This window comes from Aquila chrysaetos, chromosome 8 (genome assembly GCF_900496995.4).
Source record: "Aquila chrysaetos chrysaetos chromosome 8, bAquChr1.4, whole genome shotgun sequence".
NCBI lineage: Eukaryota > Metazoa > Chordata > Aves > Accipitriformes > Accipitridae > Aquila > Aquila chrysaetos.
In genome coordinates, this window is record NC_044011.1 from 20,773,943 (window position 1) to 20,796,620 (window position 22,678).

The 22,678-nt window shown below is 41.7% G+C and overlaps 1 protein-coding gene across 16 annotated transcripts in view; it reads left to right on the plus strand.

Moving 5' to 3' along the window:
• Positions 1–22,678, plus strand: part of NHSL1 (NHS like 1) — a 184,808-nt gene that overhangs the window by 155,707 nt on the left and 6,423 nt on the right. For 10 of the 16 annotated variants that reach the window (XM_030022032.2, XM_030022015.2, XM_030022017.2 and 7 more), the window contains 3 exons: positions 4,214–4,406; positions 9,319–9,450; positions 19,163–22,591. In XM_030022032.2, coding sequence (XP_029877892.1) covers positions 4,214–4,406; positions 9,319–9,450; positions 19,163–22,591 — 3,754 coding nt within the window. The remainder of the gene's footprint in view (positions 1–4,213; positions 4,407–9,318; positions 9,451–19,162; positions 22,592–22,678) is intronic. The other 6 variants (XM_030022020.2, XM_030022024.2, XM_030022030.2 and 3 more) reach the window with 3 other exon arrangements.

The window sequence follows — 22,678 nt, forward strand, 5'->3', positions numbered from 1 at the left end:
GGTTTGGGGTTTTTTTCCTCAATTTTTTTTTTTCCCTGATAAATCATAATTTTAGAAGTTAATGCAGTAGGCAGTGAGGTAAATGACATGACCAGAAGTTTGAAGTTCCTCTGCAGAAAGGTAAAATTTGTATGGATTGAATTTTCCTCCTGGAGGTCCCATCCTTTTTTTCAAACAGTGTAGTATAAACCCCTGGAATACAAAAAGATTAAGAATAAACAGTGTATTTAGGCAGAGCACGCTGCAAGAAACACAGCGTATACTCACTTGTCATCTGGGACCTCTCAAATAGCGTGAATGTGCTGAGATGGTGAAACCCTTTTGTTGTATCTCAGCGGCTGAGTAGGCTGGGGGACAATATGTCAACAAGGCATTGGAGAGGCTCTGGCTTACTGAGCCATATAGCTTGTCTACAGGGTATTTATAGGCCATTTTTCTCTTGGATTCTCATTTCAACTCCCATTTGAAAGTTCATGCTTTTTTCCCTCTAATGCATGTTCGTGAAAACACTGCAACGTCCAAGGCTGCTGCTTTTACATCCCACCTTTCCCTCTTCCCATATGTCCATTAAAAAGAATGAATTCCAACAAATTTTCCTGAGATGAGTGTAACATCCTGTTCCGCAGAAATTTGGCCATTTAACTCTAGCGATAAAGTTGTAGTGAATCAGAGATGCTTTAAAAATGGGACAAGTGCTTTCTATTCTATTATGAACATAGTGTTTATGATCAGCTTTGCTAAGCAGATACATAATCTCAAAGTACTGCCTAGTCCAGTTCTATTTCTGATACAACAGACCTTACTTGAGAAGACATTCCTGTTATACAGCAGCAATTCACTGCATCTTCTGTCAAGCTTCTGTGTTGTAAACCTGGGAATGTTCGCTAAAAATATGTAAATCCTTATTTTCATCCTGATTATAGAGTTAAATAATTTCTGTGTGAAGCAAGCTGAAAGGTGAGCTGCTTTTTTCTTCTATGTGCAATAAAGCTGTGTACAGCTTTGTCATGCCTGTTAAAAGTATCCTCACATCAAAAAAACCCTATGCTGCTATAATTGTGAGTACTTTGGAAGAAAGAATTTAAGTAGAGACCATCATGCTTCTTCAGGAACCATGCAAAGCGTACCTACAGATGAAATGTCAACATTTATTCCTACACCCAAAACCACCCACAACTCTTTTACTGAATTATTTTGTAGAAGTACGCACCACTGTCCTTTGGCAGAAAATGATTCTTACTGGCACGGTGCTTTGAAGTCAACTGCACAATTGGGTTTTCAGTTGCTTTTCATTCATTATATGCTCACCGGGCTGATTAATTTCTGTCCGTCTTCCTCCATCTGTCCCCAATTTTCTCAACTTTTAATTCTGCAAAACTTGTGATTGTTGCTCCACATTTTTTTTTTTTTTTATAATTAGGATTTCCTTGTAGTAGATGCTTCAGTTCTTCTGTCTATTTATATACTGTAATGGAAAAAGTGTTCTGCATGGTTTGGGTAATTTCCTTGAAAAGGAAGGGTGGCTTTGTAACCAATATCTCTGCCACTTGACATATTGGAGTAGCCCCTGGTGACTGCTGTATGACAGCTGAGACCTGGCACTGCAGTGTAGCCTGAATGTGATGGAAATTGATGCTGACAGTGTCAACCAAGCAGAGCGAAGGTCACTGGAGCTCGTCCTCACCCCACACAAACTGGAAAACCAGGCTTGAGGTGTCTCCCTTGGTGCCCCGATTCAGGCGGAGAAAAGCTCTTTGTAGAATGGAGAAAGTGGTATTTCTTTGCCTCAACCCCTGATAACTCTTTAAGTGCACACACGCGTGCCCGCCATGACACTGGGCTAGCACCCCCATGCCATATTCCTTACAAACCCTTTCTCAGCTGTTTTTAAACCTAACTGACGGGAAGAATGGCCTGGAGGCAGCTTTCCCTTCTGCAGTGGCATCTCTCTCCCAAATGGCTTAAGTTAATGAAAGTTTTTATGAATTTGAGCGATTTGAGGCAGGAAAGTCCTTGTGTTTGTGTGTAAGTACATATGTATATGTGTGCCTGCACTGTATATAAACAGTGTATGTACACACATTCATGAGAAGATAAGCATTCACATTGTATTTTTATAGAAATGGTTTTAGAGCCTTTTAAAAACAATACAGGCCTGAAAAAATATTGGTGTTCTCCAAGAAGCTTGCATTGAAAAAATTGCTGGGGCTTTCACAGGGCTGAGCCCATTCCTACAGAGCAGCATCTATCCCATCTGCAGCCTCTCTAGTAAAGAAATGCAAGACTGGCAGAAATGGATTATTTCCTCAAAGAAAAGCTTCTACATTTCAAAGTGTGGTTCCAAACCGCAGGGTGACATTAGTAATAATTTCATTGCCTGAAATGGTTTTTTATTATTACCTGAAGAGATTTTACTTTTCTATTCTTTTGCTTTTTGCTTGGAAGTTGCTTTTCTTTTTATTTTTTTATTAAATAAAATGTTTGGCCTTGTCCTAAAGGATGTAGAGTTGAAGCATAATAGAATAAATAAATGGTTATTTATTTATAAACAGCAGGAACTCCTCATGGTAACAGGAAGAAAATTAAACCCGGAAATGATAAACAGTGTTTGCAGCACAGTGTCTGGGCATGTCTTTTGTATAGCACTCAGCTTCAAGAGAAAACAGATCGCTTAGACCAAAGCCCCATAATAATAAAAAAAAAAAAATCCTTATGTTATAAATAGCTGTGATGTTTCTTTCCATGACCGTGTACAACAGTGAGGGAGTAACTACCGGGAGAGGCAGTGATCCGGTACTGACAACCCTATTTTGGGTAGTATTCTGCTCTCCAAAGGGAGAGAGGAATAAAGAAAAGGGGGGGAGGACTGTAACTCTGGTCTGCTGGTAGTGAGGGAGGACCCAAAGCAAACAACCCCTGAAGCAGAGGAGTCAGGAGGTTGCAGAGAGATCTCTGCTAGTGCTGCAGCCGCTATGCAACTCTTCTTCCATGGTTTTTGTCTCTTTTTTGTTTTGCCTGGGGGTGGGAGGAGGCAGAGGTTGGTTTTCCTCCAGATCTTCCTTCCTCTCCTGCTTCTGGGATTCCCTGGGGTGCCTTGCTGGCAGGAGCGGGGAGGAGAGAAGGCTGCTTCCCCCATGTTTGCTTGGAGCTTATGACCACCTGCTATAGAAGCCCCAGTCATGTCTTCTGCGTGCCCTGAACCTGCCTGTCCTTGGGGTTTGCCATGGACTAGTACTCTCCTATCAGTAAAAAGCTACATTATGGCTTTTTCTTCCATGCAACCAAGGACCTTGTAATAAAACCAGCTTTGGTCCCCAAAAGCAAATGGCTTTTTTGGCTTACAACTTTGTCTGGTGGAAGGATTTGCACAAGCTGTTGCAACCTCTTTTTCTGGTGCAGAAAGTTTTTTATTTCATTGGTTTCTTTTTTTTTTTTTTTTTTTTTTTTTTTTTTTTAGTGAAATGCCCATCATGGAGGTAAAATCTACCACTTTGATAAGGAATTACTCTTAAAATGACCATTCTATGGCTACCAATATTGTTAACTGCTTCCCCCCTGAATAATGGGCAAAGTGAACCCCTTGACTGTGGCATGAGTTTCTCCAAGGTCAAAGCAAAGTTATTCTTGCTACCTCACTGATCCACGGCTGATGATTTTGTAGAGTGCATTGGCTGGCTCTTTTACTGAGCTCTCCTGAAATCTGTCTCTTCATAACAGGCTTTTTGCTGAGACCTTAAGCATCCTCATAATGCTCAGTACGGCTGGAGCAAAGCAGTGCTCAAATCTCACCTTCCTAATAGGGCACTGGGAAGGGAAGGGGGCAGGAGAGGCAAACCTCAGTGTAGTGAGAGGGGTTAATCACTCCAGGGATGATGTCAAGGTGTAAGATATTTAGTTACTGCGCTTTTCTATGCTCAAGACCAGTCTTTTCTCTCTCATTGGTATATATTCCTTAGACTGGTCAGATGTCTTGGATAAATACAATCCAGGTGTTTCGTTGTGGGTTGTTTGTGTGGTTTTTAAATTGTTCTTTTTGTAGGTCAAAGTGTGATATTTGTGAGGGTATATTTTGCTCCATGAGTAATTGTGCTGACTGCAGTGGCAAGGCTTTAGTAATACCATAGTCCTACCTTTTTTTTTTTTTTTTTTTTTTTTTTTTTTTTTTTTTTTTTTGGTAGTAAACTTACATTGTTGCATGTATTTCTGTTTGTAGTGTCCCGTCTCTTCCTCAGAAGAAGAAAAGCTTATTACCATCAAAAGGCCTAAAACTCCAGTTTCAAATGAGTTATCAGATATTAACACCCAAACCAACTGGACTAAGTCACTCCCATTGCCAACGCCAGAAGAGAAAATGCGACAACAAGCCCAGGCAGTCCAAACAGATGTGGTTCCTATTAATGTGACTGGTAGGCTTTTAATTTCAGTAATTACATTACACTGATGAGGGAGGGAACAGATAAAAGGGGATCCATATACTTCGATAGCATTTTGACACTCACGTATTTGATGCATGAATTTTAAATTACTTATTGCAGCTTTCTGTAAAAACTGTATTTTGTTTAAGTCTGTCTCCAAACTTAATGAGAAAACCTCAAAATCCCTTAAAATGATCATTATTGAAGATAGTCTACACAATATGGGCTTGAAACAGCATTAGATATTCATGAAATACAAGAGGATTGAGAAATAACAGTGTTTTGGTGTGGACTGCACTGAAGATATGTAATGGAAAATGATGTTTTATGCAATGCTAATGATATTTCAGGATTTTGTTCTAGGAATTTTGTGTAAGGAAGGTTATCAGGGACTTCTGTATTCCAAAGACTAAATGTTAAAAAAATCAAGAAAAAAAACTTCAGGGTCTTACTTTTATCAGCAACAAGAGGTTTAGGTGTCAAGGAGAGTAGGGTAAGAACAGCAAAAGTTAATGGGGCTACATCTTCGAGCAAGACTCTTGGTAAGACATTGCACTTACGTGACCATAGTCCACATTTTCTTGTTATGAACTGTTTGTTAACTCTGCGTTTTGAAAATGCTCTTTGGTTTTACAGTTGCAGAACTCCCGCTCTGTGGAAGTTAAATTATGTTAAAGCCTAATACTGAATAGATACTTTGTTGTGTGTAAATAGAATTTCTGTGAAAGATCAAATTATCACTTCAATTTAATAATCCCTCTTTTTCTGTACAGTATCAAGATTGTCTATTATTAGTTAATTCAAATAACTGACCGTTTGCCTGCCAAAACCAGGATGCTATTCAATATCCAATTTATTTCAAATGCCATATGGCACGCTCTGCCTCCATGCTCACTCTTACAATCAATAGCTTGCAATGTTTGGTTTTGTTCTGAAAGTAAATTAGGTGTTCTCTTTCCCTGCATGACTACCAATAATTTTTTCACCTATATTTTTATAAATTTGTAATTTAAAATAGTATTATTTAATGGTATTTAAATAGTATAGGAGCAGTACTTCTGTGACAAACATCAGAGAGCTCTGAGAAATCAACAAGAAACATTTCCTTAGATAAACAGCAGAAAATATTTGAAATAAATAGCATGAAGACAACAGAAAATTACAAACACCCCACCTCTGGAAAATTAATCGAAGGAAAATAAATGCAATGCTGAAATGTTAGTAGGCTAGCTGGCATTATCTAGGGAATGTAGGATACAGGTGCAGAAAGCCGAGTTACGGGAACAACGGATAATCTGACATAAGCGATAAGATGAGCAGGGCTTAGGTATTGTGACAGCAGGAACACAGTATACTTGCAGAAAGAGAAGTCTGCCGTTTGATTTAATGACCCTGCGTACTGAAAATATATGGGGGAAATAAAAACATGGAAAGAAAAATGAGGTAAAAGAGGTCAAATAACCCTGATAGATTTAATTCAGCATCACTGGGAACGTTACCATGTTTGGATAAACTACACTTGTGACTTCAACCAGCTTAATCCGACTGGTGTAGCAAACCTTGCGTCCCCTGAATTGTTTGGTTTGCACTCAGGAAACTCAGCAGTTCTCAACTTTTCTTATAAAAATAGTGCACGTGCACATTACGCTTCATCTTTCTGAAGTGTACTGTTGAGCTTTTATTCCCTTATAAACATGGTAATCGGAAAGGATAGAAATGGAGGGCAGTAGAGCAAGACTGCTGTTGCATTATGTGGACTGGTCTCTGGGATCCACTGTTTCCTTTCCCTTGGAATAATTATATTGCTACTGTGAAACAAGGCAAGCGACAGTAACAGACTACGAGCCACGCACAACACACACAAAAAAGCTGCTGTCCTTGTTCCTCTTTAAAAAGTCACAATCTGCTCCCCTCCTCTGCCCTCCCACACGCCGAGTAATTTTATTTTGTGAAGTCCCTTATGTTACTGGATGAGGCAGGGAAAAAAACGACCAAAAATTCTGTGCTGTTTGTTCAACGTGCCATGGAACAAACCATTGCGGTTTTTGTTTTGATTTGGCTTTTTCCTTCACTTGCTCTTTTTCTTGCTCTCCCAGAAGAGAGGTCAAAAAACTTCCATTTTATTACTTCTGGCATGAAATAAAAGGTTAACCTCTGAAGAGGCTGCTGGCAATTGACACCGTTTTCAGCAGTGCATTAGTAATGATTCTGCTACAATGGCCTCTCCCGTGGCTGTGCAATAAATGCTCCACGAGTTCAGCTTTTGGGGCTCTTTGGTGAACAGATTGCAACTAATACAGTAGTAGTAAAAAATCTGTTGGATGGCCTGAAGCTGCGGGGGCATTGCATTAGGCTGACAAGCTGCTGACTAGACATTGGGATTTGGAAGCAGTTTTAGTCTTTGGGTGTGCCTGGGCTGAGCTTATTCTGGCCTGGAAGGGGTTGGGCTGAATTTTCAGTGGTGGCCAGTCTTTGCTTTTACATATCCTGGGGGTTAAAAGATGTATAATGGTGCCTGCTCTCCTGGGTTTTCTGGAACTTTCCTTCCAGATGGAGGAGTCTGGTGATGGTGGAGGTTATCAGCGCCAGGCTGGATCCTGCAAAACATTTAAGCATTTGCTTGAGTCCAGCTTGACTGACTTCAGTGAGATTTAAGCACATACTTAAATATTTTTGGTGAATCCAAGGAAACTGAGTAAACTGCATGAAGTGGAACTGAGTAAACTGTGTAAAGAATGCCTAGATGATTTGTTGCAGACCTGTAACAGAAGGAGAAAAGTATCCTTAAATATGCAAAATATATTTAACATCAACATCGATATTTTCTAAAAAAAAAAAAAAAAAAAAAAAAAAAAAGATGACAATGGAGAAGGGAAAAAGACAGACATACTGATTTTGCTTGTTGGAATTTATTGAAGCTGCTACTTTGAAATTCTACAAATTTGCACAGTGGCTTTGAAAAAGCCTTTATGTATCAAAAGCCATTGAAGATGGATTGGTTGAGTTAGCTCTTGGGTAGCTCAGGGGAAGAAGTTACTATGGATCAGCTGACACAGTAACATTTCCCCATGGTCATCCTGTTTGTGCTGTCTGAGGCTTCACGTAAAAGACTCTCTCCTTGTTTGCACCCTCTACTTACCATTTACATTTTATTCCAGGGCGTTCAAAGCTGTATTTTAATTTCCTTGCAACTCACTGTCTCAGGCATAATTGTTGGCCTTTGAATGGATAAAGATATGTTCAGAGATGCAAAACTTTTTCCTTCAAATTCTTTGGATTTGTTATAATGTGGCTAGGATAATTATTATCCTGCATGGCAGGATTACCTAATGGTCCTGACCCTGACCCCCATAAGGATCCTAACGTCCTGATAGTGGCAATGCCCCAGACAGCGGATAGTCTGTCTCTGTATTTCAGAGCTTCTACTAAGCCGGTGGGATCCATAGTTCTAAATTTTATAGATCCCATGGGCTTCCTCCTCCCTTAATCTGCCCTGACTTCAGTCAATCTAAAACTTGGATGAAACTGGCACTTCTTTGTAGCTGCAAGGATTCCAATTAGCACAAGTGTGGCTCATGGGAGCAGAAGGCTCCGGTCAAACAGAGTCAGAGTCTTTATATTTACAATATGGTGAATGAAACTGCTATGTTTTTTCTTCGCATTTCCACAAGTCCACATGCTATACTTTAATATATGACTGTATCTTTAACTGTTGTAGAGGTAATGAGGTTTTCTATGCTGTTTGCACGACACACATCGTACTGATGTGCAGTCAGCCAGGGATAATATTTATGATGTATTAGTTACTGTGCATTAATCACTTTTTAGAGGTAAATAATTTGGTCATCAATTTTCAAAAAAGTGTACAAGGCAAAAAACATATACACGTATATCAAGTTTTTCCTGCATTTAGGTTTTAAATGGGTCACCTAAAGGACATTTAGCAGTGCTTTAAAATGCTTTAACTTCTAAAAAGGGAACTTACATGTGAGATATGGGATTTAGTCATTAGATTTTTAGAAGCGACAGAGAATTAACTCAGCTCACAATCTGCAGGGCAAGTTTTATCTTGCTACTAGTAAAATGGCCAAATTATAAACCTCTAAACAAAAGTGAATTCCTAAAGAAAAGCTGCTTAATGATAGTGGTGCTTCTGGGTCCCATCATGATACAGCACACGGTCATCATAAGGCTTTGTCTGGCAACGTGCACTTACATGCACATTTTTTCAGCTCTTGGCTTTGTATATTTTTCTAATAATTTATAAAGTTTCAATTTTAAGCAGCTTCCACTCTGACTGAAATATTTATGAGACCACAAGATCAGTTTGATCTCTGCATGCTCCGTAGTACTTATTTGTATTCATGTTAAAAGATCACCACCAGAAATGTGGTACATTTGACAGGTTCAGAGCAACTTGGAATGAAAAAGAAGCGTCTCGTGTGATTTAATGATGGAGCTGTGCAAAGACGTTGTAATAGCTGTTGCCAATAGCAATGTCTGTTCCCACATAAACCGTTTTCATGAGCAGATTTGCTTTTTCTGCAGCTCGTTACTTTAAAATAAAACAACAAAACCATACAAAAACCCACAAAAGGCCAAATTAAAGCAAGGATTCTGTTCACTTGTGGAATTAGAGCTGCTCTTACCAGGTCTGAACTGGGCTGAGGAAGTCAGAATTCCTTTCAAAACCTGCAGTACTGTGTAATGGATATGTGTGTCTAAAGCCTTACTGTGACGATATGCAGTATCTTCCTTCAGTGTAAACCTTCATTGTAGGACCAAGCTAACATCATTTGTTAATGCCTTTTTTTCCATTTCTACAACAAAACTAGTGGAAGAAGGTGCATGATGTCAGCGTGCTTGGAAGTAATGTTGCTTTGCTTGTTCTACCATGTATTAGGGGAGAATTTCGACCGCCAAGCCAGCATTCGGCGGTCTCTAATTTACACAGACACGGTGGTAAGACGGCCGAAGAAAGTCAAAAGGAGAAAGACTATTACAGGAATCCCTGACAACATACAAAAGGAGCTAGGTATGGCTCATCAGAACTGTATTCCATCCACTGTTCATTGTCACTGCTTATCATTACTCGACTAATAACATTACCAGTGCTCATGAAACCAATACAGTCTGATAGCCTATTACAGTTCCAAATATGTGTGTGCCTCCTTGCCACCTTGTGCATTGGGAAATTAGGACCTTTTATCTGTTGACTTCCATCTGTTGAAGGGAACAGGGTGTACTGGTACAATGGAAATCTGCAGGGATGTAAGGTTTCTGGTCTTTAATGCTATCCTGGAGATTTGGTCTGCTGCCCCAGGATGTTCACTGAAGCAAAACTGAAGTGGGTGCGCATTTTGGCTTGCAAATATTTACTCACTGGAGTAAAACAATTCATCGATGCCTTCCTGAATCTGCCGAGAGTTACATCAACAGTGAAAAACCTGTATATTTTCCAGTGTAGTTTAGATCTATTTGTCAACCCCTTAAGTATCAGTATTATTTGATTGGAAGTAATTTACATGGGCTTATTAGCTATTGCGTATATTCCAAAGGAAAAATGCCTACTCAGTCACATTTACACTACCTCAGGCTGTCCTCTTTCACAGTTAGTAGCATACATGATATTCAGAGTTGAAGAAGCAGTCTGAATTTTGGCAGACCTTTCAGACACTTTTTGCAGAATTCTTTGATTTAAATCTGGTCATTCATATTTATTTTCAAAAAAAGATGTTTAAGTTTTTCCCAAATTATAACTTCACAGATAAAATTATGCTCCCCCTCCATTTTTTTTGCAGTAGAGGAAGAATGTCTTTTAAAGTAGCTGGCAGAGCATAATTTTAGGCGCTTTGCATGTGGAGTTGTCTCATATATTGATGATTTCAGAAAGTTTTACTACCTTGCATTTTGCATCTTTTTTTAAATTATTTTTTCAATTCTTGGTTCTTTGTCTAGATTTTTCAGAAAGAGAAACAAAAATATGTAACATGTCTGGATGGGTTTGAAATGAGCTAGAGGGCCAGGGGTAGAGAAAGCCAAGAAACGAGCAAGTACATGAAGAGCAGTTTGTGAATGGAAATGTGCTCCTTCAGCATCTATAATGAAACAGTGCTCTGCCATGGGAATCCCCTGCCTCAAGAAAGAAAATTCAATTGCCCTAACCCTGTTAGGACAGCTAAAGTTAGGCAGCTTTACATTTTGTTACCTTTGGATCTCACATAATGATGTTATTTCTAACTGCTGCTCTGATGTTTGTCCAAAGCTGTCAGGTGTCTTTGACCATCTCTTCTTGTGGGATGGATTCTGTTTTGTGCCTGCCACAGGGAACTCTTCCTCATAGTGTGGGTTCCCTTCCTCCCTCTTTACTGTCCATAGTGGGCCTTGGCACCTGGCAGGAGACACTTTCCAGACCTGGAGTCCTCCTGGAGGTCAAAATTTGAATTTGTTATTTCCTGAGAGAGAGCGACACATTTATCAGCCTTGCAATCAACTATAAACAAGCTTGAGAGTTAAATGAAATAAAGTAGATTTGTTCTAACCAAAGATCAAAGCTGGAAACAAAGCTACATAAAACATAACATTGAATTATTCTTAACAAAAGATGCCCGTCTCCTGTTTTAGGTCTCTCTGAGGCTAATCCCTCAGATACCATGTTTACAGCTGGTTTGAGGAATAGCAGAGACAACCCTCATCCTCTCTCATCTGTTCAGGATGGACACTTTTACCATTCCCTTCTTCCATTTTAAACTAAAGTGCTTTGCTCTTTGTCTAGAGCTGAGATGGAATGACTTGTGCTACTTAAAAACGCTTGTGCCACTTAAATGCAAAACTGATACAAGACATTACTTAAACTGTTCATTTTCAGGGTTGTTACAGTGGTCTTGGCGTCTAGTGTGGTAGTGTGAAAATTACACACGTAGTTTTTGACAGAGGTGGTTTTCATAGTTTTCGACAGAGGTGATCTGACACATGTAGGACCTACCTCAAGGGCAGATAGTAGAGAAAAGCAGAGCGAAGCAGAACGTTTTGTTCCACACTACTGTTTGTCATTTGTTGGGGTTCCCAACACTCTTTCAGGCATGTGGATTTTGAAATGGATGACAGCAGTACTTGGGTGGATGTGTGGAGAATGCTTCCTGCTGGCAGCATTTCCAAAACTTCAAGGTTATGTTTGTGACCACTTCAGACAGATGTTTAATGCTTGGAAACATCAACTGCAGTTTACCTGGTGGAATAAACTGAGAATGCAGTTGGCATCTATCTTAAAAAGAATTCTTTATTTAATATCTTAAAAGAAGTTTGTGACTTTTGCCAATCTGTTTGCTAAGGGTGATGGGTTTTATGGTCTTGATTTCGGTCTTTCTTCTCTGTGCTGAGCACATTTCATGTTGCACTGCTTGAAGGTTTTCCTTGGCTCCTATTTTAAGTTGCGGAAATTTCGGGGTTGGCAGTATGTCACTGTAGGAGCTCTCTCTGAATGGTTCCCTGGCCCACGACTGGCAGGCATGTAGAGCTTTAGCCATCTACCCTATGGTGGAAGTTGTCTGAGGAGCTTCATGTTGCTTCCGTGGTGGTTGTATGTCGTCCGGACAGCAAAATGTATGTCAGGAAAGCTCTCTGATGGCTGTATCCATCCTGTTAGTGTATTGCTTTCCACCACTAGAAACAAGGTGTGCTTGAAAACGGAACAGTTGTCAGTGTCTTCATCTTACAGATGGGGAAACCAGGCATGCTGCAGTGCAGTGACTTAGCTGAAGTCACCCACTAGGCTGCTGGCAAGGCTGGGAATAAATTAAGTCTCCCCCATCCTTGTTCATTGCTCTTCCTGCCTTTTCTCCCCTGTCACTCCCCAAATATTTCTGTAGCTGTCCATTCCCTATTTCTCTTACACTGTCCCAAAACAAACAATGAGTTGTTTTAAAACATTCCACAGTTCATTTGATCGGAACAAGGATCCGGACTAAACTCCAAATCAAGCAATTGCATTGTGCCTATTGACATTTTTCCTGTGGTTTCAGCTGAATAAATCTCTTTGTTTCTCCCCTAAAGCATTGCTGTGAATGGCTATAATATTTACACAAAGATTAAAATCCCTTGGTACACCAAAGTTGCTGTGCACAGGCTAAATAACCAACACATACAGCAGATTCTTGTTACCTCTTGTTTATCCTTCAGAAGGAAGCAGAAATTTGAGAGAACCTCAAAGCTTCAACCAAGCTTGAACTATTTTCATTTCTTCCAAGAGAGCCTGGAAGACCTTCTGCCAGGCCAGGCTGCTGGGGTTCTCCACTGGCTGCTTTGGCTCCTTTGGAACAAAAAAACCAAACAGAAGAGAAAGCCTGCGCTGATTGCTGGCCTGAGCTCAGCAGCCATGTTACCCTCATAGAATTTAGCCAAACGTACTGAAAGGAGTCATTAACTGCACCCATGAGGCATGCGCTGAAAGTATCTTTAGACATTCCTACTTTTGAGCGTTGTAATACTGCCGTGTTTTCTCAGGTGTCTTCCAGCGATGAACCAGTCTCTCTGCGTAGACTGGAAACTTCTGCATAAAAAATGCTGCATAAATAAAATGCAATGTGATAGATGGGGTTCTGAGACAGAATAAGAATATGAGATGTCTACCAGTTTAGAGATGCCAGTTATTTTCTGAACAGTTATTTTTTAACAGCAGGACTCTCAGTACTATTTAGCAGAGTGACACCAAAGTAAAAGGAGAAGGCAAAGCATTCCTCTCTCTGCCAAACACAGCAATGAGAAAATTAGTTTCGCATACCTCTGAATTACCTTCATTGTCTTACCGAACATAAATATTATGTATATTTCGTGGAGTCAGTGTTGGATCAAAACTGCAGAGAGGGCAGGAAACTTTGAGATGATGTTTCACTTCAAGTTTCTGTGTTCTCAGTTTCTCTGCTCTGTGTTGCCATTATCCCTTGCCTCTAGCTGTCTTCTTCAGATGGTACTTTACAAGCAAACTGGTATTCTCCCCTCAGGCAAGAAGATGATTCCCAAACAGAAGTTTGGTAGGGATGAGCAGCTCTCTGGGAGAACCTGTCACAGGTCTTGCTCATTTCTTGGCTCTTGGTTATCTTCAGCTTCCTTCAGCCGTCCCAACTCTCCAGATGAAATAAAGGCACCAAAATGCCTTCACATTTCCATGGTCCCTTCTCTGTGTCAGTGCTCTAGGGTCTGGCTCAGACTAACTTTCTTTTTGTGAAGGTACCAAGTTACCTGGTTGTGAGTGTTTCTCCAGAGCTCTGCACCGGTGCAGTCCCAGGCACTGATGGACATCTTCTGGTGTCCTGGACTCCCTCCATGTCTTGCAGGAGGAGCAGGTCCCAGACCCGAGTATTGGTTCACCACAGTTCATCTTCCAAATAAACATACCTCACCCAAGCAGGGGAGAGGTAAGAATCTTCAAGTTTTCCACCTTTTGATCTCTTCTTCTTCTTCTGCCAGGTATTTTGCTTTTCTTAAATCAAACAGAAAGTTTCTGTCCTCTTTTGGTTTTCAAAAAATGTCTTCTAATTGTATGCTTTGTATGTACTTCCCTTGAATTATTTAAATACCTTTTTCTCCACCTTAAGGTGCAATTCAGGATCTTTACAGGCCTGTGATTTCCCCCCCATCTACTTTTTTTTTTCTTTTCTTCCGAACCAAAGGGTTCAGAGGGTCAGAATAACCTCATATGCTTTTCTTCAGCTTATTTCCCTGCCTCCCATTTTCAGTAGCTCACAATGGTTTGTCGCCTACAGGACCTCCTGTCGGTCATCAGGATGGGTATGACTGACACCTGAACCATCAGTCCCTCATCTGCTTTCTTGCAGCACAGCTCAGACCCCCGGTTAGTACCAGCCGGTGTCCCAGATTTCATCTGGGACTGCTGAAGCTTCTTCCTTTGACACACCTTAGAGGAAACAGTTCCATCTCAGCAACATGGGTGGCATATAAGTCCTGATCTTTGGGAACTCAGCTGTTCTGTTGAAGACTCCTTTTAATTGATATTCTTTTCCAATTAGTTCCTTTGGCACTAGCAGTCATTCAAGTTATAGGTGCCACAGGTAAGAAGAGTCCCAGATATCCAGTGGTCCTACAGAAATACCATGCAAATACCCAGCTGTTCAAGCCAAGTAATTCTGCACCTGCTTCAAGTTGCAACTTGAACAGCATTTGGAGAGAATATCTCTCAATAATTATTGTGCGTTTTAACTAATTACTGGTTTTGTAGCTGTAGTTTCTCAACATTGTACGTTTCCAGCACTACTCATCCAGAGACCAGGGCGTTACAAAGTATGTATCATCTGCTTTTTGATAGTGGGAGATAAAAGACAGAGGTGCCAGGAATATAATCTTTACCAGACGCTGTTCAGTTAGTGAAATTAACAGGATCAAGAAAACTTAAATTCCCTATATTTTCATCAAAATTCTCCCTTTCAGGGTGGCAGTGATATGTGCAAGGATTCAGGATATTTTTTGGCTGGCTGTACTGAAAAGTATCACAGGATTCTCTGCAATATTTTTCTCCCCTCTGAGAGATTACAGATACTTCATGGAATACAGTGAAAATTCCTGAGAATTACCATAAGCCTGATGTACTTGTCTGTTTCTTGTTGAGTGTCTATTAACAATCATTTGGTATGTAAGTACTAGGGTAAAATAGATGAAAAATCTCTGGGATTTTTTGTAACACTGGAAGTTGCGGTGCCTGCACAGTGACTTGGCCAGGTCACCAGGTTTGGAGGAGGATTGCTAGGTGGGGCATGAGGAGAAGATGAAAGCAACAAATCTTAGGAATGTGCCTGTGGCACAAGAGACAAATGCTTATAGTAGAAGTGATTAGTCAGAAGAAGTTTGGGAAGAGAGATTACTTCTATATACTAGTTGAAACAAGCATGTTCTTTGTGATATCAACACACATACTTTTTATCCTCTCAAATCCTCAGTTTTCTACGCTCATTTCAACACAGAGGACCTTTCTGCTGATTCTCTGCAGCAAGCTGCAGGTGCCACCAGATCAGCCAGAGTCACAGGGAGATAGGGAGCCTTCTAGTAGCTATTACCTGGCCCTAGGGATTACATGCAGACACTTTCTTTTTTCCATCAAATATGTAGTCAGTCTCAATCCCTGTCATCTCTAATGAGCAACACCAGTAACTACCAGAGTCAGGGAAAACTGGTGTAACCTGTATATGCCTATCTTGGATCAAGTGCTTGGAGCTAAGGTATGTATTTGAACCTCTTCTCTGTGCTTCCATGCAAGAGTTGTTAAATATGTTGCATGTTTTGCTTGTTCCAGATAGTGGGTGTTCTTTACTCGCTTCTGGAGTCTACACTGAACATGTGCATTAGGGAAGAGCATTTGCCCCAAGAGATATTTTCAGCATTTTCAGCATAGCAAGAAGTAGGGTAATAAAGAAGACAGGAGTGGAGATAACAGGTCTCCTGTGGTGGACATAGCACTGGCTGCAAGGCTACCGGACACAGGATAATATAAGATGCAAACAAGATGATTATTAATTACTTTCAGCCACCTTTATCATACCACCAAATTGCAGCCACTTCTGACTTCATAACATTCAGCATCTGTAATCTGATGTCCAGTTCTGCAATATTTTTTGCTGCTGTCTGCTCAGACATTGCCCCTGCAACTAGATGGACTTGTGGATGGTATTCTTCAAAAGCTCTGATTCAGTTCCAGAATTTTGGTGTTGCAGAAACCTTGTAACTTCTGACTGCTCTTTATTTACGTAGAAGTTTTCTGAGAGACATAGCATTTTCAGTGTAATAGTCAATTAAAGGTTTGAGCTGTCCCTTAGAATTGGATTGTTCATCTTCTAGCTGCAGTACCAACAAAGGCAGTTTCATTTTAAGGATTTTTGAAAAACCGTGCTTTTCAGTGTTTCTCTGGAAGCGAGTGGGGGTTTTACAGTGCGTTTGTGAATTACAAACAAAATACTCCTTGCTACCCTCCTCTGAATTCCACCAAAAATCTTAAAACCCTCAACATTTTAAGAGAATACCTGAGTCTTAAATGTTCCTTTGGTTGTTTTTTTGAACCATTTTCCCTGCAGATTTCTATTGTCCCTCTTCAGGAAACAGAACTGTAAAAAGAGCAATTGCTGTATTATAAAGGGCAAGTAAATCCTCACAGCTTTGCATGAGATTGTGCATACATGTAAAGCCAAAAACAAAGCTGAAGTAATTTCAGAATATGCTGCATTTCTACAAAAAATATTTAAAACCTTAAAGTAGCGTTTTTGTAGTAGCAACAGCAGTGAGAAGTCCCTTCCCTGACCATATCGCATATAATGATTGAAGGATGTAGCCCTGTAGTTTATTCTTCTGAGACTGGGCTGTCTTGCCCCCTCTGAACCCTGTATTTATTTGGGCTCTGAACCGTTCTAACTACAGGAGGCTTTGCACTGGTGCAAAGGCCTGCCCTGATGGGCTTCCCTGCGGTATTGAGGTTGTAAAGGTTTACTGGTGTTGAGTCAGTTTATGCAGTTTCCATGAGTATGTTAGACTGGACCCTGAGTTACATCTGTTCTAGTAACAAACACAGGGTTAGCGGGGATGCTCAGCAGTGCCCTGCGGTTGTTCATGCTGCCCCCTTGTTAGCATTCTAACACTCCTGGGTTTGGAAGGAGGAAAGGGGAGGTTAGCAAGTCCAGTGTCATTCCACTTTGCCATTTGCCTTCCCTAGCAGTAACGTTTTTAACAAGCATAAACCATCCGTCTGCGTTATGCTGCTTGTGAAATAGAGTGTGTTTAGCTTCCTTTGTGAATACAAACATACTGCATACTGAAATGAGGTGCTCTCAGCCACAGGTCAGTATGTGCCAGCTTTAGATGGTGTAGTGCTGACAGCTTCATTCTCCACCAGCTTCATCCTATCTTGTGTGTGTGTGTGTATTTGTGTGCATGTTTGTCTTTCACAGTGGTAGAAAGAAGAAAAATACCCCATCTCTTTGGTTATTTACATAACTTAGTACGCCGATTTTTATTAGCGGATATTTTTAATTGGCTAACAGTTGTCATCAGTGATGTCATGGTTCCAGAAACATTCATAATGTCTACTTTGATGTTTTTCTTTGCCTTAACCAAAGGGGGACACTGATTCTATAGAAAAAATACACAGAGAAAGCAAAATTAAAGCTTCTTAATAACTACACAAAATATGCAAATACCCCTCTTGGTTGGCTGCAGTAGTCCATCTGTTCTGACAGTATCTCATCTTAGATTATCCAAGATGCTTGCCAGCATCCAAGTATCTAGCTTTGCTGCAAACCTCTACCAGAAGCAGAAAGAGGCTACATTTTCATGAGAGCAAGAGATTCTACACAAAGCAAACTAAATAGGCTTCAAGCTGCTAAAAGACTACTTATGTGCCTGGGGAAAAGAAGTAAACAATCTTTTTGTGTGTACTGCTTTCACTGTAGCCTTTTCAGAGCCCTCTTTTCCTTATCCTAAATGCCTCTTTTGCCTGCCAAGAATAAGGATAATTAAATGTCCTTTAAGTGGTGTTTAAAGCTGCATGATAAGAATACCTGTTCTCCTGATCCAACTCCATATAGTAAATATGAAAGGAGAACAGTCCTATCAAGCGTGCTACTTCATCGCTCCTGAGACTAGCTAAGGCGGAGACTTGAAATAACCAATTTTCCCCCGCAGTTACATATGCAGCATCCTTACAAGCATCTCCAGCAGCTCGCCTGCCTCTCGTGTCTGCTATTTATACAGTAATGCAACTGAATTGAAAAGCAACAGCTATACACAGGCTAATTTTAAAGCAGTGCTCTGGTTTGTGATTTTAAAAGGCAGCTACCAATAAAAATGTAAATTTAAAAGAACCCTAGAGTCCTTTCTACTGACCCATTGATAACTATATTTTGAACTAAAACTGTTTTTCTATTGTCCTCAAAGGGTTTTTTTGTGCCAATATATGATTATTACTTCTTTAAAAAAAAAAGTACAGTTATTTTTTATTTCCTGACGGTGCTGAGGATGAGACGACCATCAGTACTAGCTGTTTCTTTTCCCCGCTTCTTAGAGTTTTTCCTTTATGATAAATAGAAAGTAGTTGTATGGAAAAATGTTATTTAATGATTTTCTCTGCAGTGTTGGATAATGTCTTTGTATAAATGCTCTTATAGCGTATGTATTACTTGTGGTAAAACAATGCATGTTTCAATGTGTTAGCCTCCTTTCAGACAAACTGCAAGACTTGGAGAGCTATCCGTGTCTCCTGAAATTTTTTTTCTGAACTGTAATGCTTTTAAAAAGCAGATCTGATTATTCACATTAGTCTCTGGATTTCCTTCCCCTTTTCTTTATTGCATGAGGCATTAGCATGGAAACACACTTCACGTTTCTCAGGCTTTTGTCTGTTCCTGCTGCTTTGCCTACTGGAAGTCAAACAGTGCTACTTGGTTTCTGACATAACTGATTACTATGGAAATCATTACCATGTCATAAACAGAGGATTTCATGTGTCGAATGTGCGGCAGGAACACAGACGATTCTGTAAGCAGAAGGTTCCTGGTAGTAAGGAAAAAGGGAAGAGAAATGCAGAAAACACATGATGCCTGTGCAAAAGCCATTGCTGCGGATTCTTTTTCAGAAGGTATAACCTGCAAGAGCACGGGGATCAAGCAGTTTGCTGGGGTTTTTAGTTTCTAAATGAGTAAGAAGATAGATATGAATTTGTGCTTCAAGAAATAATTATTTTATTTTGACTCCAGCAGTTGGCACTGGCCAAAGTGATTTCCGAGGGCATTCGATGTATGTCCCAGATCACTGTTCCACGCTAGGGAGACTAGACAGCTATCGCTCTGCTATGCAGCGCTCTGAAACCAAGGACACCAGCTGCCAGACTGAGGAAGTTAAAGTTGTGCCCCCTTCAATGAGAAGAATACGCGCGCAGAAAGGACAAGGCATTGCAGCCCAGATGTCTCAGTTCTCCAGTTCATCTGGAAACATGTCAGTGATGAGTGATTCTGCTGCAGTTATATTTGCTTCTCGCCAAAATAGCGACGTAGGTTTTCACAGCTTGCCTCGGGCTGGTGCAAGAGTGTCTCTGCAGTCCCTAGAGCAGACACAGAGCATCTCTAGGCAGACAGAAGACATTGCTGGCACTTTACCCCACCAGATAAGTAAATTGCAAGTGGATGATAGTGTCGTGCATCTGAGGAATAATCCCACGATGGGGACCCTGTCGAGGCCAAAGTCTCAAGAGGTGAGAAGCTATGATAGCGAAAAGTCCGCAAGCCCAGCATGTGTGGTCTCTCCTCATGCTGCCTACTCAACAAGCATCATACCCAATGCAACACTGTCATCCTCCTCAGAAGTTATCGTTATTCACACTGCCCAGAGTGCTGGTTCATTGGATAGTAAAATTACCAGCTCCACTGCCTACCCAAAGCCAAGAGACAATCCTGTTGCCAGCAGCGCAGTAAGTGGGAAAGAAGATCACCATTCTTCAAGCGGTAACTGGAGTGAGAGTAGCTCCACACGTCACTCACAGACTTCAGATACCATCCCATCTAATACTGTCATGATGCTTTCTCTTGGTGACTCTGCTGTCTCCCTTAGCACTCCTGGAAGTGTGGAGGCTGGGTCTCAGAGCATGAGCTACAGCTGTAGGAACAATCTTGCTTTACCAAACCCTTCCCAGGACAGCGATGGTAGGAGTGAATCTAGCTATTCAGGGGAGCGAGCACAAGCAGCAGTGAGCAGCACAGAGCATTGGCTGTACAAGTCTGCAGAAAACAGTGAGACTCCTTCATGCAAGGTAGTTTGTACCACACCAGGCTGTGCCACTCCTGGCAGCAACCTGAGCAGCAGCAGCCTGGAGAGGACTTCGGTCAGAGACGATTCTACTTCTCTGTATTCTGTGGACCACGATGGTTATTACGGTTCTGTGCATATGGACTCTGGACTGAAGTCAGACGTGCCATGCAATAGTACTAATGGTTTTGGGAACCCCAGAGACGGCGTGATAAATGTCTTCGAAGGAAAGGAGAAGAAACATCAGGATGACCAGTCAGGCCAAGGTGAGAAATCCCTTGCAAGAAACATCTCTCTGAAAAAGGCAAAGAAGCCGCCTTTGCCACCATCCAGAACAGACTCACTCAGAAGGATGCCCAAGAAAAAAGCCCAGTCTAATGGACAGGTACTTGATGAAACCCTCATTGCCACCCTCCAGCATTCTCTGCAGCTGAATCTCAAGTGCAAAAATGGCAGCTCCCCTTCCCAGAGCCCCTGCAGTGATTATGAGGATCCCTGGGTGTTGCGCTCCCGCAGCCAAAGCTCGGTCAGTGCAAGCAGTAGCATGATGTCCACCACTGCTCCAAACCTGTACTCCATCTGCACAGTCACTCCCTCTCAGAGTGAAACAAGTAGCATCAAGTCGGAGTACGCTGACCAGTGGGGTTACTACAGCGACTATGCCGCAGTGACAGATGACCAGGTAAAATCCTCAGTGACCCATTCTGCCAGTACATCATCTGCTCTCAGCGATTACAGCATCAGCCACTTCAGTGATGGCTCAAGGGCTTCTGTGCCACAAGTGCCCAGTGGACTGGCCAAACCAAAGAGCACTTCTCCAGAGAAATCCCACCGAGTCACATCGCCATCAAGTGGGTACTCCAGCCAGTCCAATACACCCACTGCGCTTACTCCAGTGCCTGTATTTTTAAAATCTGCATCATCAGGAAATGGGAAGTCCAAGCTGAAGCCTAAAGTGCCTGAAAGGAAATCCTCTCTTCTGTCTTCAGTCTCCATGTCTTCATCCTCCACTTCTCTTTCTTCAAATACATCTACTGAAGGGAGCGTGAGTGTGAAGAAATTGGACCCCACCCTGAGCTCTCCTCCGGATTCTGGAGCACCTCCGCCACCACCTCCTCTTCCAACACCTCCTCCGCATTGCCCCGAACTTTCTCCTCCCCCTCCCCCTCCTCCTCCTCTGGCAGAAGTCATGGATCTGTCACCATTGCCAGCCTCTCCCACGTTCCCCCCTCCTCCGCCAGAAGCTGATGTAAATTCTTCCTTTGCCCAGACTGTCCCGTGGTTTCCGCAAGAAGCCTCCATCAGTTCGTTCTCTTCCCCCGTTCCTCCTCCTTCTACTTACCCCTTAGCTGTCCCGCCACCAGCACCACCTCTTGATCCCAAACTAACAAAAGGTGCAACAATGTACCCACAGTATTCTTTTAAGAAACGTAACCAGGAAGATTCTTGCTACAGTCCAGTGAAGCAGCCACTCAACAAGCAAGACCCATCAAGACCTGTGATGCCCTTAGTAACTACCAAAGCATTGCAAATGGTGCAGCTGAGGTCCGTGAAAAAAGCGACAGAAGGTGAACCATCACCTGAATCTGCTTCTGAAACCACCTCTCAGGAAAAGGGTACTGTAAATTCATCATCACAGTCTTCCCTAAAGCCATCTCTCTCACTAAGACTCAGTAACAGCTTAGGCGAAGAGGAAATGAAAACTCAAGACACTTCATTTAAAAACTCAGTTCAAACACTGGCTCGGGGTTCTCCTCTCATTCTCTCCGATAACGTACCTGTGCTTGACAGCGATCAAAAGCCTGCAAGTGCAGTGGGTCTAAACAAGTCTTTCGAAGCTGATTCACTGGGGACAGCTACTGAAGACACGCCTGAGTCTTCAGTGCAGAGCGAAGACCTCCATTCTGGCGTGTCACTTCAGGGGTCACCAGCATCTCCCGACAAGACTCAGGTTATACTGCCAAGCAAGAAACCACCTCCTATTTCAAAGAAACCCAAACTGTTCCTTGTTGTACCACCTCCACAGTTAGATTTTACAGTGGAGAAAATAGCTGAAGTGAGTGATGTTGTCAGAAGCACATCAAGCCCAACTAAGGGAGACGCTGTGCTTGCACACTGCGAGGAGGCGAGAAATTGTCTTACAGATGGACTCATTTCTAGCGAGATGGACTCTGGCAGCCTGGTTCCTGAGGGAGGAGCTGCCGGATTCACCTTCTCTGAGACAGTGGGAGCTAATGCCTTTGTGGTGCAGCCTGCTGCATCACCAGTTCAAGAAGAACCCAGGCAGGAGGAGCAGTCCGCTTTTGATGAAGGAAGCAGTTCAGGCAGCAGCCAAGACAGCAGCAGTAACGCTGACGGGCACCTAACTCAAGAGAACGAAAGTGGTGAGTCTCTCTTCTCTGACTCTTCTTAGGATGTAGCAGTAGCTATTTTTAAAGAAGCTGGGGAGTGAGAATAGCAATCCTAGCACT